The following is a 16,892-nucleotide window of genomic DNA, read 5'->3' as shown; positions in this document are numbered from 1 at the left end:
GGGGGATGGTGATGTATTTCATATTTTTCTATAATATGAAGTTTATTTCTGTGATATTTACGGTGCTTCTTAAACAACGGCAACACACAGTAAAGCAGCCGATAAGAAATCTGCATAGTTCGCATTTTCTTTCAGCGCGTTGGGAACGGAGTCGAGACGATGGTAATTCCTGAGACCTAGAAAAACACACACCTGGAAGTTTATTACTACCTTCACACATTATTGACATTTCGTAATTAGTCTCCATTACGCCTCGTGCACATTTTCTGAGTTAAAATGAAATTATTCTCCTGGCACAAGTTTAAGAACAGATCGGAGGCACGGGGACACCCTCCTTTTCGGTCTTCTTTCTTAATTGGCTGAAATCTCCGAGCTCTTTCCCGCTATTCCTTGTGTTTGCGGGAAGAATTTTAATGAGGCTGTGATCCCCATCCACCCTCGGGGATCTCGAGACTCTGGGTTTCTGCAGTCAGGTAAAGCTGGGCTGTTGTCTCGGCTGTTTTGTCTCTGTGAAGGATGTGAAACTTCCTGTCATTTTACAAACCGTGTCGTTCTCCATCAATGAGCCCATTGGTTGTGGAGCTCGTGGCGAGCTCCCTAACCGACTATCAGTGCGTAAAACTGAATTATGCCGTAGCAATGTAAGAGGATCATTTCACTGCTCAGCGGAGTGATAATTCACACGAGTGAAAGGTAAAACTGATGCACACATGTGCATTGTTACCACATTGACAACTTTGTTCCGCCATTCATTTCAGGGCCCAGCATTGCCCCCACCCCTCTGTAAAATACGGATCGTTTTATCGTTATCATTCTTGTTGGAACAGTGCACTTTCTCGGCGCGAACCCGTAAAACAATCTCAGGAATTCAGGCAGAAAAGGCAACAAAGCGCCGTGCGTCATGAACCGAGTGAGATTTTGGGGTCTATTACACGCTGATCTTCCTTTTAATGATCAGGGTGTGATCAATTCCCTTTCGTGTAGGACAGCCTATGCAAAAGGCGCTAGAGAGGTACAAGTTGTTGTGACTCGTGCCCATAACAGTCGGTCTTTCTTAATGGATAAAAAGTCACAGACCAGAGCAGGACTGGACCGTAGAAGATTGGAAGTTCGAATTCCTGAGTTAGCTGATCTGAGCAGCAATTGGGGCGCAAGTGGCCTCAGTGTCCCTGGGTTAGTGAAGGGGTAAATAAAAACGATTGTTCCCATCCTTCTGATCACTGTCCAGATACTCCTGCTGCGAGGTGTACATTTGGGGACTTCGAATAATACAGGTTTAGGCTCAGCTGTGCTATTCCCCCACACAATCCTAGCGACATCTGCTGTCACACTTGAGTAATGGTCACTTGTGCAAGGCGCCTGAAGAACCATGTCCCAATAGAAGGAAAAATTGAGTCAAAATCCCTTCAGGGAACAGGAGGAAGGGTAAAGCTGGCAGAGTGAAAGAAAGGTTGGTTTCATCCGAACGTCGGAACATTCACACGATAGTTTTGTTCGCTCTCAGGCTAGGTTAAGGCCAAGAGTCTTCCTAATTAGAACTAATAAACGTCAGAAAATAAATGTTGGAAGAATTTTACTCTGCGCACCGTGAGTTGATGGATTGAAAACAAGAAACATTTTGGTTTACCCGCTCCATTTATTTACTGCAATTTTCAGGCATTCCTCCCAATATCACCAAAGGACCATCAGACAGCTCCGTGATTGATGGGCTGTCAGTCATCCTTTCTTGCGAAACATCAGGGGCGCCACGACCTGCAATCACTTGGCAGAAAGGTAAAGGAATGGAATAATATTTCACCGCTCCTGTCCTCTGGAAGAAAAGCCTTTAAAACGGCTGTGATTGGTACGCAAAAACAACCGGGCGCACTTCACATTATTTCCGCACGCACACGAGCGATGTTGATTTGTGCATTATTCCGTAAATGGTCCCTGAAGAAGTTTTCCCGATTCAAGCCGGTGGACTGCAGTCACCAATTGGTCCCTTCTTTATAATAATAATAATAACCCTTGCATTTCATACAGCGCCTTATCAAAGCGCTTCGCAGACTATACTGTAAAGTGAATTGACTGTATATTTTGTGGGCGAAACGCGGCAGCCAATTGCGCACAGCGGCGTCCCACACACAGCCGTGGGTTGAAGTGATCCATTTATTATTATTTTTATTTCCCAGGCGAGAAGGTCCTGGCAAGCGGCTCAGTCCAGTTGCCTCGCTTCACGCTGCTGGAGTCTGGCAGCCTCCTCATCAGCCCCTCTCACATCTCCGACGCAGGAGGTTACACCTGCCTGGCCACAAACTCGCGGGGAGTGGACGAAGCTTCCTCAGACCTCGTTGTGTGGGGTAAGCAACGAGAGGGCAAACACATTGGGTACTTTACTGATTTTGCTTCAAAGAGCATGACCTGTAACATGGCTGGTACAAGTTCAGGAACAGGGTTTGCTTCTAATCTCTAAGTGTGTGGAAGGGTCAGTCTGTTTTCGATACGCCTAAACAGAGTGCTGGGTTTCTGCATGTGGCAGACACCCGGCTGATCAAAAAAAACTCTACGCAAGCAATCGAAATGTTAGAATGCCCTCTAGTGTAGGGTAGGAGTGCTTTAGTAGGTAGGTGTCTGTTCGCTTCCGATGCAGGTTTATCAGCTTTCATGTATTTTTTGCAGATCCAGATTAAAAACATCAGGTTTCATTTTCAGTCTCGCCGCCTCTTTTACTTCAGGTCTCACCTCCTCTCCGCCTCCTTCCAAGGCTGTCGATTTTAGGAGCAGCCCACCAAGCTTCCAAGAGCAAGCCCATTAAATCCAATTGGAACCAGGGCGTCAGTCCAGTCTCTGGGCCATTCTGGAATTGTTCCAAAATAAAGAGGAGCTACTACCCTTAGCCTGTAGTGAGAGTTCTAGGGTTTTGTAGCTGTGGCTGGTAGAAGGCACTGACTCCCATAGAAATCAGGAGAGATACTTTGATAACCACGTGGACTACTATTGGAACTCATGTAGAGTGACAGAGAGTGATGGTGGCAGTATATCCCTGTGATGGGGTTTGGGAAAGAAAGGATGTCTTTTGTAAAGCTGTTAAGATGTTTGATCTACCATCTCTTCAATCAGTTGTGGGGACAGGCTGTGGGGGGAGGCACATTAGAGTAAAAATTCTGTTCAGGGTTACGCACCTTGCTTCTAGGCAAGGTTGGCAATTTATGGGATTTCCTATTATAAGCGCTGAACGTAAATTTCACCCAGTTGGGGAGGTGGAGCTGTTTGCCGGTGGATGTAAAAACAAATCGTCCTGAACTACCCCTATTGAGAGACGAGTCTGAGATCCGGACAATCTGAGAACAAAGCTGTTCAGAGAAATAGAGAAATAGAGAATAGATAGAGAACCGAAGATGAATGCAATTGATGGACAAAGGACAGACTTCTGTAAACTTGTTTTTGCAGCTCGCACCCGTATCACAACTCCTCCACAAGATCAGAGTGTTATCAAAGGGACGGTGGCAATGCTGACGTGTGGCGTGACCCGTGATCCTAATGTTGCAATCAGGTAAAGTGTTTACTGAGATGTCTGTAAAGACTTACTGAAGTGATCCTCGTGTCAGCAGTCCTGGGTGACGTGATCGGTTGAGCACTGGACTTGGAAGTAAAAGATTCTAGGTTTGAATGCCACTCAAGTTCACTCAGCCCTTCATCCTTGTGAGGTTGATTAAGTTCTCCTGCTTGGAGGGCAGGTCAGCAGCATCTCACTGGGTCTGAACTAGCTTTGAGGACATGGCTGGCAAAGTCAGACAGGTATAGGTAGCCAAGGCATTGGCTGTTCAATGACATTTGGGAGCATGGACATTCCCTCAACTTTGTAAGCAAAGCCCTAACATGTAGGATGGTCTTAACTAGATAATTAATGGTAAACTTAACCAGTGCTTCATACTGGTTGTGAGGATACTCTATATACTTCTTGTGCCAGACCATTTACTGTACCCTCACTCAATCCATTCACTGGCTTGCTCTGCTATGAAATCTCCCCTTTCCTCGTGAAAAGAACGTCATCACTATATGTGGTAGAGATCGATCCCAACTACTGAGCATCCGTGACAGGAAAAAGCAACAACCGAAGCTTATTTTGTTTTAATTCTCCATTGATAGATTCTGTGATCATTCCGCCCTGTGACTTTCCTTCCCTTGCTCTTAATTAGCTATGTGTGGGAGAAAGACAAATCTGTCATGAAATTAGACACCATCCCACGAATGCAACTCGATGAAGAAGGAACGTTGCACATTTCCCAGACTTGGTCAGGAGACATCGGAGTCTACACATGTAAAGTCATCTCAGTCGGAGGCAATGACTCTCGGAATGCCCACCTCAAAGTCAGGTGAGCAGGCAGTCACACACAATAACTACTAGGGCGAGGTGCAGGCAGGTTTGGGGCGCTGAATTCACATCTTAAGTCAAATGTTTTGTTTAAAAAAAAGTCCATAGAAAATTTCACGTTTTTGTTAAAAATATCATTCTCGCTGACTTTTCTTTCTTCCCAATTGAACGTCGTCGCTGTGCAGGCAACTCCCACACGCTCCGGAGAATTTAGTGGCTCAGCTGAGTTCTAGTGAGAAGAGAGCCATCTCACTGACCTGGGCAAAACCATTCGATGGAAACAGCCCCCTGATTCATTACATACTAGAGGTTTCTGAGAACAGTAAGTAATGCTGCAGCACACTAGCAACCCATGATCACCCACAAAACACACAGTCACTACACTTTACATTACATCCTGTGAAGCACTTTGAGAGGTTTCCCCTTCCCCCTCCTCCCCCTCCCTTCCCCCCTCTCTCTCCTCCCCCCTCCCCCCTTGCATGCAAGGCATTATACAAATGTAAATTGTGGTTGTGGTCTACCATTAAAGTCCCGGGATTGAGCAGTCAATATTGTGTTTATGAATGGCCACTTAATTAATCTTACCTCTGTGTTCTTATTCACGTCATAAAATATTCCATTCACTTGCATAATTGGCGCCCCTTATCACAAAGTATATTTGAATAGCAGATTAATTGTACCATTCACGCCTTTATAAATGCTAATCTATTAATTGCATTGGATTTCCAAATGAGTTCAATGGAAACACCTCACATTATGTATCTGTTACTAACCTGTGCAAATATTTGAGTTGAAACAGCGCCACTGCGAGGTTAAGCTGTCTATCACAGAGTTTAATTCCAGTCCAAAACAAAATTACTGACTCAGACTTAAATCTGCATACGAAGACCTGTCTGGAACCATCTCAACTGAGATATGATGGTTTGCATTCGTAATGGGAACGTTGCAAATTGCAGGAATACGATCATAAAGCACAATTCAGCCAAAGTCACGAAGATATTTTTACCTAATTTTTTTCAGTATTCTGTAATCTATTAAGGCAGCCAGTGACATGAAGTAATTATCAGTTCACATTCCAGCCTGGCACATCACAGGGGCCACAGCAATCAACCAGATATTTGAAAGCTTTTGTTGCTGTGTTAATTGGGTTCTCGGGTTCATACGACGAGTTTGCCTCCAGAGGAGCAAAGTTGCCCGATATACAGTTGCATCTCCTGGCCTCTGACACTCTTCTCAGCTGAGTGTCTGAAACAAGTGGAAACCTGTCACTGTGCTTACGAGTATCCAAATCATGCTGAGCATTCCACATATTCGTGCCACCTGCACGTGGAAATTTCCCCAAGTCTGGAATTCAATGCACACTTTCTCCCTGGAGGGACGCACCCTGCTCACCTAATTCCAGGCCACCTGTAGCAGGTGACCTTCCAGGGATCATCTTAAGGCAGTGTGGCTAACCTTACCAGCTGAGCACTGCTACTGTCCACACCCAACTGTGCAGATATTTAAGCTGTTTTTTTGCCAAAGCTCCATCCCGCCAACCTTTTGGTTGACTGGCAATGGGTTCCGACTCGAATTGTTTCTGAGTCCTTTTCCATTCTGTAAGGTTGGCGCGGAAGAACATTGGCGAAAACTTCGGCCAAAAAAAAATGTTTTCAATAAATATTTCTCGTTATTGTAGACTCGCCCTGGAATGTTCATCTGTCGAATGTTAATCCTGAGTTTTCGGGACTGATGGTTAGGGGACTTATACCGGCCAGATCCTATCAGTTCCGGATCTGTGCCGTGAACGATGTCGGAAAGGGGCAGTTCAGTAAAGAGACTGAGAGGTAAGGACCAGGCATGGGCCACAGTGGAGCTTGCTTCAAATGAATTGGGATCCATCACATTCCTTCAAAAAAAACCATCAAAAAAAATAATAATAATAATTTGGTCACCAAATCAACGACTGTTTGTGGGACACTGCTGTGCGCAATTGGCTGCCAGGTTTCGCCCACAAATATACAGTCAATTCGAATTCAAGATCCTCATCCTCACCTACGAGGCCATTCACGGCCTCGCTCCCTCCTACCTCTCCGACCTACTATCCCCCTATTTACCTGCCTGTACCCTCCGTTCCTCTGACTCCGGTCTGCTCCACATCCCCCGCCCCAACCGCCCTACCATCGGTGGTCGGGCCTTCAGCCTCTCAGCCCCGAGGCTCTGGAACTCCATCCCCCAGTGCCTTCGCCGCTTCCTCCCTTTCCTCCTTCAAGGCCGGTCTCAAGACCTTTTTCTTTGACTGTGCCTTCAGCTCTCCTCTCGACTCTCTACTCCCTCCTCGCTCCCTCCCTTCCCTCCCCTCACCCTGACCATTTCCCCCCTGCTCGGGTCCTGATCCAACTGTCCAGCGCTTTGGAACGTCCTCCCGACGTGAAAGGTGCTCTATAAATGAAATCTTGTTGTTGTTGTTGTTTGCAGTATATTCTATGAAGCGCTTAGAGCCATCTCAAAAACTTGTTAAGGCGCTATATCAAATGCAAGAATTATTATTATTATGCTTCGCAAGCTGAAAACAATTAGCAAAATGAGCAAAAGGCCAGGAGCAAACCAGTCTTTATTCAGACACAGCATTCAACTTCCTCCACCATTATTTTGCAAATGAATCAGGGAAAAAGGTGCATGAAACGTGGGCAATAAAACCCGGAAAACAGTAGAATTTGGGATTTTATATTGTAAAGGATGGGGTTGCAGTATGAGCACGACTCATGTTTGTTAGTCAAAAGTGCACTATCATTTGCTCATTAAAAATGAAGGTTGCCTTTAACTAAACTTTCTCTCCGTATCAAATTGCACAAACTCTTGTAGGTTATCACTTCCCGAGGAGCCTCCCAGCGCTCCCCCACAAAATGTCATAGCAAGTGGCAGAACCAACCAATCCATTATGATTCAGTGGCAGCCACCTCTGGAGAACCAACAGAACGGGCCCATGAAGGGTTACATTATAAGGTATTGGCATTTTGTAGCAGAGCATCGTTCTTACCAAATGAATGCGCTTTGCACCAGACAGACGCAACCTTTACATATGCTGTGACTTGCACTCTTTACAAGTGGCGAGGAATAATATTACGTTAGTTGGACATTGAAGCGATTTCTTTCTTTTTTTCTTTCTTTCTTTGATCTCTACAGATATTGCTTGGCAGGTTTACCAGTCGACCACCAATATAAGAACATCACCAGTTCTGAAGTCAACAACTTCCTGCTCGAGGATCTCATAATCTGGACCAACTACGAGATTGCAGTTGCATCCTATAACGGGGCTGGTTTGGGGGTGTACAGCCCCACTGTCACCGAGTGGACCCTGCAAGGGGGTGGGTACTGTGGCTGACTGAGGGTGGGCTGAGGGGGGAAAGGAGAGTAAGGAAGGAAGTTAACAAGATTACCCATGGCAGTTTGGAAAACTAATCACTGACCAACTTTAGATCAAATCACGTGCTCCGAAAGACATGGGGATTGCACACACTTTCTCTTCTTAATAGTTAAGAGGATCTGAGATGCACTCAATCGATATGAGGGTCTGTGAATGGATATGATTGTAAAGTTTCAAGATATGCTTCTTATTCCATTTCAGTTTTCTTTTCCAGCTTTCAAGTACAATAACACAAGGAGATGCAAAAAATAAATCACATGGGCACTTAAACAGTTCTGAACCGATGTATCCAATGGAATATGTTTGGTGTAGAATTACATAGAGCTTGACTTGAACGCCTGACTCTCAGCCACACGTCGCAGAGTTAGAGTCAAACATATCACTCCGACTCGTATCCCTAAATAGGACAATTGCATTTAAAGTTATTAAGATGGACAGTTGCATTAAAGTGAAGACTCCCATTTTTTTTGGCGGGGGTGGGAGAAGAACAAAAGGAAAAATTGCTTATCTCATTCCTTTTAAACTGAGCCGATTCAGGAGAGTGGGGGTAAGAAGTGCAACAGGTTGGATGAACATTGGGAAAGTTAAAATGTCTTTTATTGTCAGGAATGCAATAGATCAAATTAGGGATCCCACAGACCTGAAATTTTCCAATTGAAACGTATTTGTGAATACCTTGCCCCAAAGGACCATTTCCTCTTCATTTTTTGGTAAACCAATCTGAACTTCCAATCTGTTGCTATCTCCAGTTCCCACAGTGCCTCCGGGAAGCGTGCATGCCGAAGCCATCAATTCCACCACCATCCGATTCACTTGGACACCGCCCAGCCCTCAGTTCATTAACGGCATTAACCAGGGCTACAAGGTAACGGTCACGGTTTTAACCTGCTTCTAAATGCATAGCAATGTTTTGCCCCAGTGTAAATTGGTGCTGGAGGGATTTGAGGCTTGTGATCGTATCCTTGTGCAACATCCACATATGTACATTTTCCACAGTTGACTAATGATCAGTATTGGAAACCTCAGCGGAGGTTAACCACCTCTTAACCCTGAAGCTAATTGTAATGTCTCTAATGTCATCCGAGCAAGGCTCAACCAACCACCAGCATTTGGATCCAATTAGGGACCCCTCTGCCTTATACAGATCAGTACCACGACAAAAACAGCACAATTGGCTCAATCGGGCAGCCGAAATGCTCAGTCTAAATCCTCGCCTGTGCTTAAGTAGGTATTCTAAATGAGGGAGAAGCAAGGAGCTAAAAGTGACCTGGATATCCCTAGATCATAAAGGCAGTAAATTGGCCAGGGTTTCTACTCCTGTTGACTATTTCAATACTCCGCAGTACGTATGTCTCAACAGCATGTGAAAATTGAATCAAGCTCAGCAAATCCACAACGTTGAAGCAATTATAAACAGAGATTAAGTGCTGCAGAGAAATATTCGCAAGCACATTTTATTTGTATTCTGATGGACTGTCTGGTTAGAAATAATGTGAGTTAGAAAACGGGTTTCAGGTCACAAGAGTGAGCAATGCCTGTTCATGATTTTTAAATTAAATTTTAACACGGTAACGCTCAATTTTGGTAAAATTTCACACATTTTATTTTATTTTCTAAAAAAAAAGCCTGGAAACATGACCATGAAGTAGCAGCGTTAATGCGAAAATGGCCACATCAATAATTTAGCAAAATGAATCCCGAGAATAAAAATAAATGGAAACAGCTTTTCTGAATCGAGGTACAAGCAGATGTATGCCAATTTTGCTTATCCATCTCGCTGTATGTTCTCAGTTGTTAATTCTAAGTTGGTTTACATTTGAGCAATGAGAAAAACTGTACAGATTGAAGTTATTATTTCTTTATTGGTTATTTCTGCCTAATTTCATTGCTGTGCAATTGACCTATGCTATCTGACTATCTCTACTCTAGCTTCTTGCCTGGGAACGTAATGAGACAGAAACACTAGCCGCTGTGACAGTGACTGCTCAGCCAATGGTTTTTTTTACACTTTTTTTGTAGTATTTTAACCCTGTCCTGCCTTTCGTTCTAACTCACTTAACCCCCTTTGTGTAAATGTGGGGTCACTGACATACTGTAAAGAGGATATGTTTTCTTGCACAGGGGGATAAAGTATAATATTGGAGGAAAACCTATGCAAGTGAAAAGGTTCAGTCCATTTTTCCTTTGGTCTATCACTGAGTCCATCTTGGTCAGGCCTTAACTGCATTGAGGTCCATTCCTTAAATGTTGTTGATCTAGTGGTGTCTCAAAGATGAAAGAGATTCAGGTTTCATGCATATTTCACAGGTGAATGAATACATCTTTCAGAAAGAGCAGAAAATCTATTCTTTATAGGAAAAACAAGGAAGCATTTGATATTGCTGCATCAATTCATTAAAAGACTTGAATACGTCCCCATTGCCAAAATATCAAAAATACAGATAATTACCTTGACTGCCAATGTTGCAACGGTCATGTTGAAACCTCTCAAAGCCCTTCACGACTGATTGCTGTCAATTGTAGTGACTGGGCCCTTTCAGGCAAAATATTCAGGAACATAAAAAAAAGTTGTTGTGCAAACTGTGAATAGATTGTGAACAGTATGTACATTACAGAGGACAAGCTGTAGGTTTATGATTTTGATGAACATAAGGATGCACTGTCTCACTGCCTTCAGCCAAGACAGAGTAACCAATCTTCCTCTGCAGCACATCAAATGATGCAAATAACACAATGGTGTGTTTTAAGTCATTTCACATGAATTGTACCATTACGCCCCCAACTCTTCGCCTTTGAAAAATGTTTTGCCACATTCAAGGAGAACTTTTCTCCTTTCCATGGCTTTCTGGTACACATGGGTATATTAGAGACTGTTATTTCTTTTAATTGGTTTTGCCGTCGTACAATATTAGCTCATTGAGAGTAGCTTTTCCTCCAATTAATGGGTGCGGGGAGGGGAAGAATAGGTGCATGTTGCGGTGGTGGGGTGGGGGGGGAACTGTAATGCTGCATGTCACTCTACACTTTTCCCTCCACTCCCCCATCACCTTTTCCCCTTTTCCCACACCATCTCATCAATCGACCATCTGCATTTTTGGTTTTTTTTAATCTGTTTTGGCCGTTTGATGAAGTTTGGATGAGAAACCTGCAAAGTGAGTTTGGCTGTTTTCAGAAGTCTAAGAGTGGCCTTCACATTTGTCATTAAATCATATCAAACCTTATCCAATCTTAGAACAAGCTCAACCGCTCTCATTCCAATTTTCGTTACAATCCTAAAAGCCAGGGATGCAGAGGTTTTATTGACTTGCGCTAAAAGTTTAAAGTGCACCCGTCTATTGTCTGCGTTTTAATAACACTCACTCAGCCTCATAAACTGAATTATTCAAGCAATAACCGTGCGTCATGAATACTTGCCAACGACTTCTGCTCAGAAGACTCGCCCAGTCTACAGTAGAGCAGCATTTTTAGTGCTAAATAGAATCAGCTTTTGACAAAGTATGGCTGTAAAACACATTGGAATGCAAAGGCACTTGTCTCTGTGAAAGATGAATAATCCAGCCTCGTTCTCTGGGCAGTTGTTATGGTTCCAGAGGAGCCGCCAGATCCACACATCCAAGGTCCTGTAGATCACTACTTCCTACACGACTGGGCAGAAATTGAATCTGGGAGTAGATTTATTTTTAGTGCCATTTTAGCGCATCTAGAATTTTGCAAGTTATTTAAATTGCTAACATAGCTCTCTATCACATGGATTGTCACTGTCTTTTTTCCGGCCTTGACACATTCCTATTTTCCTTGAGTAGTTCTGTAATGGAATCAGGAATAGCCGAAAATCCATTTGATTATTTATTGGAAGTGGCAGTTAGTGGTTGCTCAGATAGCACAGGAGGCAGGCTAGCAGGAAGTGGCAATCAAATGGTTGTACTGTTATGACTTTGATTTAATGAGAGGAAGCAACATTTATCTAGATGTTCCTCGGGTATCAATAGTGAACTCAAATGAATGGGAGGAACATGTCTCTGACTTCTTTATGAAGAAAGTGAGATTGCACATTAGAAGTTCAGCTTTACTTCTTCAGCAGCTGAAAAGACATTCAGTACAATGCAAAGTCCACTTAAGATGTCCAGGCTAACGGTTAGTATTAATCCGGTGTAACGCAATTCAGCGAAATGTAGACTATTGTAGGCTGGGTGAGTGATACAGGGTTTCTAATGTGAAGCTGAACTAGCATCACAACTAAACAATAAAGTCAAATTAATCCTCATCGCTTCACTTCTCTGGTGCCTTTTCAACAGAGATGGTGAGATGTCACATTTAAAAATAAGTATCCCAGCTGTTGGCAAGTATACCTGTCAAGAATCTTTCTCAAGCATTAACTTCCTGATCGTGTGTGTTTTTTTCCATAGACTCCTATAAATCAACTGTTTTCCAGCACTGTTGTACCCAGCATCTTAAAACTAAACTATGTGACATGTTCCTGGGGTAGATAATGAGAGACAAGTTCCTCGTTTGAAGCCAAATCTTAGGAGGATCTGAACTATTGCTGGCTGTTCCTTTGAAAGAAAAATTGGGGTCTGGCATAAAAGCCGCAGAGTTGAGACTCGCCCCTGTTAATGGTTTGGGCCATAACATCAGCGTTCTCATCCCTAAAAACTGCCAAAGTACCATCTCCACCTCTTAACGGACAAGCCTTAAATTAAACCATTGTTTCACCCCGCTTGCAGCCACACTTCCAGTCAACTAGTGTCAGACCCTCAGGGACAGTCACAGAGAAGATTCAACTCTCCCAGCCAAAGGAAATTGCTTAAAACCAACTCAATCTGATGTGCAATACTAATTTTAATTGATAATACTCCACATGACATAACCTGCATTAACCAAAGCAGCATTTGCATTCTTTCCTCCTCCCACTTTGTATTCCTAAAAGCTGTTCCCAGTTGACCTGCCGGAATATTGGGTTGAATACATTGTAAGGGGATGTTTTTGTTTGCGCTGGATGCTGGGGGAGCCTTCCCTCTATCTCGTTCTCTTTACTGGAGAGTGAGAGAATGAAAGAGCGTATCCCCTAGCGGATACACTCTGCCCTCCTGACTTGAATCTGCTGCGTGTTCCCTGCTCCCTTCTAAGGACTGCCTTAATAATAATAATAATAATCCTTGCATTTGATATAGCACTTTTCACGTCTTCTAGACATCCCAAAGCGCTTCACAGAATATAATGTAAAGTGAATTGACTGTATATTTGTGGGTGAACGCGGCAGCCAATTGCGCACAGCAGTGTCCCACAAACAGTCGTGGATTGAAAATGAACAATTTATTATTGTTTTTTGGTTTTGGAGGGATTATTATTAGGCTCTGTGTGGAGTAAGGAAACTTGCCCAAGGTTTCTCCCTCTGCCTGGAATTGAACTCAGGTCTCTCGCTTGCAAAGCGAGTGCTCTAACCAATGAGCTACAGGACTCCACAGGCCTTCTCTGCCATCAGAGCAGGTGTCCGTTTCACAGCAGTGATCCACTGTCCCAGACGCAAACAGATGTGCGATACGTAAGTGTCCGCACGAAACAAAAGGCTTAGTTCGATTCAGTGCCCTCCTTGCAACTGTCTGATTGGAGAAAAGCAGCTGCAGTGTTCCTTAACTGCCACCAGAGGACCCTAAAACCTCATAAATTACCAAGTACAGAATTTACCAAACGGATAAAAGATCAAAAGGATCNAAAAAAACTTTTTCTTTGGCTGGTGAGAACCCAAATCCCTTTGACTTTCCTTCGATGTAATCCAGTGTATGACGCATGCGAACGGCAAGTTATTGATAGATGCTGAAAATATGTTGATTTATAGCAGTAATTTATCATCGTTCTTTCCCCGTGTAGTCAGCACCGCTCCCCTCATAATTGGTATTAATGTTTCATGTCCAGTTGTTAGCCTGGGAGCCGGATCTGTTTGAAGAGGTTACCATGGTGACCGTGCGGCCAAATTTCCAGGACTCGGGCCACGTCGGGTACATCCGAGGACTGAAGAAGTTCACCGAGTACTACACGTCAGTGCTGTGTTTCACTACGCCTGGCGATGGGCCCAGGAGTCCTTCAGAACTCATACGCACGCACGAAGACTGTGAGTATTTTCCAAAACCCCAGACCCATCCAAATGTGTGCGTTGTCCAGGCCCTGCTCTCCCATCACTTCATGTTTCCATTTCCCCTTGCTGTTTAGGTTCAAGAGGGATTTTGTGCCAGTCTTCCTTTGTTGGTGCCTTTTTTTTTATTGCTCCCTTGCCCCAATGCAACTCATCCACAGTTTGTGTGATGCTAGATGGTGAGTTGGGTTGTTGTGACCTGCTGTGATCCTGAGTGCCCACTAATGCCATAAGTGAGATCTGTATGAAGAAGTGCCTCTTAATCGATTTCACAATCTCACCCCTTCCAGGAAATCAGCCATTTAATCCTCCCACTGCAGCAACAGCAGCAGGTGAGTGAGTGAGGAGAGCTGACATGCTGGTCCTCTGCAGATCCTGCAGTGTCCTACCAAGGTTGGGAACAGCCATGGTGGGAAACACAGGCACAGTCCTAAATACAAAAAACTCCTTGGTCCATCCAAGACTGTGCTTACGAGCAATGTTGGCTCCTTCGCATGTCAGCATGCGAGGCATAGTTATCACTATGAAGTTTGGAAGAAGAAGGTCCTTCGGCCCCTTTGATCCATCCTTCCAAAACGGCGTCTCCATGATCTTCCTATTAATCATCTCTGTTTGCCCAGCAATAGGTCGGCATCTGATCATGATCATCATCATGACCATCATGATCGTGATCTTCTGTTTCCTTTAGACCCTGGTCCTATCGGACATCTCAGCTTCACGGAGATCTTGGACACGTCTCTGAAAGTGAGCTGGAGAGAGCCACATGAAAAGAATGGAATTCTCACAGGTCAGTTGTTCAAGAGCTTGGGGAAGGGGTAATATCCAGTTTATATGTGAGCAACATCGCAAATAGCATGCAACAAAGCCTTAGAATGGAATTAAAATGGGCTGCTCAATCTAAACTGTTCCCATTTCCTCTTTAAGCAAGTTGTCAAAGCGACAGACTTGAAAACTGATTAACAAAGCACAATAGGAACATTTAAATAGACCGGTCATGAATGGAGAGCATGAAAAGCATGAATGTAGCCCGTGACCCATAAATTGAATAGGAAGAAACCGATCCGATCATTTAGAGTTGACTTTTGTAACAAAAGTTGAGACAGACCATAGTTGTGGCCATTGATGCATGGAGTGTCAGGGAAAAGCAGGCGGCATGATGTGTGAAGGATTCAAAGCCATTGGGGATCGAACTTGCTTCATTTTTGTCAGGATTGACCTGTAAAACTAGAGACAATGTTCTACCCCAACTGGTGACTTGTAAAGCATTCTTAGCAGGAACCTGATGTGCCCAAAGTGTTTTTTCTGTCCAGGCTACCGGATTTCCTGGGAGGAGTACAATCGGACGAACACCCGAGTGACTCATTACCTGCCCAACATGACGCTGGAATACCGGGTCACTGGGCTGACAGCACTCACCACCTACACCATCGAGGTCGCTGCCATGACGTCAAAGGGACAAGGACAAGTCTCCTCCTCCACCATCTCCTCAGGTGTTCCTCCAGGTACTGAGCCACTGCTTCATTAAGTGCGATGCGTCCATTTACTCCCTATGTGAGCAAGATCTCAGCAAAACCTGATACTGATATGTACTGTTCTTTTAGATAAAGGGTGAAGGTAGCGTAACGTTGTAGTGTTACTTGTGTTGTGTGTTATCACACATATACTTTATTTTGCTAGATACATAGACATGGAAAATGGAGTAGGCTATTCAGCCCCTCGAACCTGTTCCGCCATTTGTAAGACCATGGCTGATCTGTACCTCACATCCAGTTGCCCCGTATTCCTTAACAGATACCTGGTTAAAGTGATGGGAGCTGGCTTTAAATACTGGATTTCACTGCAGTATCATATAAAGAGTAATGTTTATTCTCCTCACCTCTTCTCTTGATCAGAATTGCCCGGTGCCCCAACGAACCTGGCCATCTCTAACATCGGGCCCCGCACAGTGACCCTTCAGTTCAGGCCTGGCTACGATGGTAAAACCTCCATATCTCGATGGCTGGTGGAAGCACAGGTAGATCGGACACAAACAATGGCAGCAACAAACTGTGGGCGTTGGGCAGTTTGTGAGAGAGAGTGTGTGTAAAACGGTGATTAAGGAATGTTGTGAGCTTTTCCTCTCTTAGGGGTTCGATCAATTGAAACAAGGATTTGAAGTGAATGAACATACATTCACAAGTAAAAGCAACACTTAGACCTAATGCCACTAGATTGAAATGCACCTGTGGGAACTCAGTTTCTCCCACAACTGCCTCGTTTTAAACTGTGGGCACTACAGAGAGGGGAATAGCAAAGTTCCATTTACAACAACAACAACAAGATTACATTTGTATAGCGCCTTTCACGTCGGGAGGACGTCCCAAGGTGCTGGACAGCCAGTGTTTCGATTGCAGTATTGCAAACCGAGACAGTGACAATAACTTGGGAGCAAAAGCAAAATGTAGAATGCTGTGACTCCGTCAACACGGAATGAACCTGTTGCAAATTATCTGCTCCAAATGCAGCAGGATTCACCCCTCCCATCTTCAGCTCTGCGCCACTGAACATCTCAACAATAGTGTGTTGCCTTGTTCAGCAGAAGCCTAGAGTTACACCACAAGATGGGGTTCACGATCCACATTAGAGTTATTTGTATCTGTTTCATGCAATGTGGTGGGAATGGGGGGGGGTCTACATTTGGAAAGATTTGTAACTAGAAGCATTACCAGTGACTCTGAGTTGCGAACACTGATTCTTTCTGGTAACTCGTTATAGTTTCTCATCCCACCACCCATGCTGGTGTGTACATTCTACATCCCTGTTCTTCTTCTTATACCATAAACCTATTCCAAATTCTTCACAAGTTCAGCGACCTCTATCAAGGCCTTCCCCGTGCTCTCAGTAATTAAATAACATATATATTCCATGTCCCCAGTGTGCTGGTTCACAGAGTATGAGTTTTGATGTGATAAGGAGTTACTGTGATTGAGTATCCATTTGGATATTTATTTTATTGTTCAGTC

General features: G+C 44.0%; 1 protein-coding gene across 1 annotated transcript in view; it reads left to right on the top strand.

Moving 5' to 3' along the window:
- The window catches only part of sdk2b (sidekick cell adhesion molecule 2b), a 292,198-nt gene that overhangs the window by 192,710 nt on the left and 82,596 nt on the right, over positions 1-16,892 (top strand). Inside the window, exons 10-22 of the mRNA XM_007888572.2 lie at positions 1,657-1,773; positions 2,172-2,339; positions 3,430-3,532; positions 4,179-4,355; positions 4,540-4,676; positions 6,033-6,180; positions 7,199-7,339; positions 7,520-7,701; positions 8,510-8,625; positions 13,674-13,869; positions 14,579-14,677; positions 15,201-15,392; positions 15,783-15,904. Coding sequence (XP_007886763.1) covers positions 1,657-1,773; positions 2,172-2,339; positions 3,430-3,532; positions 4,179-4,355; positions 4,540-4,676; positions 6,033-6,180; positions 7,199-7,339; positions 7,520-7,701; positions 8,510-8,625; positions 13,674-13,869; positions 14,579-14,677; positions 15,201-15,392; positions 15,783-15,904 — 1,898 coding nt within the window. The remainder of the gene's footprint in view (positions 1-1,656; positions 1,774-2,171; positions 2,340-3,429; positions 3,533-4,178; positions 4,356-4,539; positions 4,677-6,032; positions 6,181-7,198; positions 7,340-7,519; positions 7,702-8,509; positions 8,626-13,673; positions 13,870-14,578; positions 14,678-15,200; positions 15,393-15,782; positions 15,905-16,892) is intronic.

Source organism: Callorhinchus milii, unplaced genomic scaffold (assembly GCF_018977255.1).
Source record: "Callorhinchus milii isolate IMCB2004 unplaced genomic scaffold, IMCB_Cmil_1.0 Scaffold20, whole genome shotgun sequence".
In the NCBI taxonomy this organism is placed as follows: domain Eukaryota; kingdom Metazoa; phylum Chordata; class Chondrichthyes; order Chimaeriformes; family Callorhinchidae; genus Callorhinchus; species Callorhinchus milii.
The sequence above is the reverse complement of the archived record's forward strand: the minus strand, read 5'-3'. Positions and strand labels throughout refer to the sequence as shown.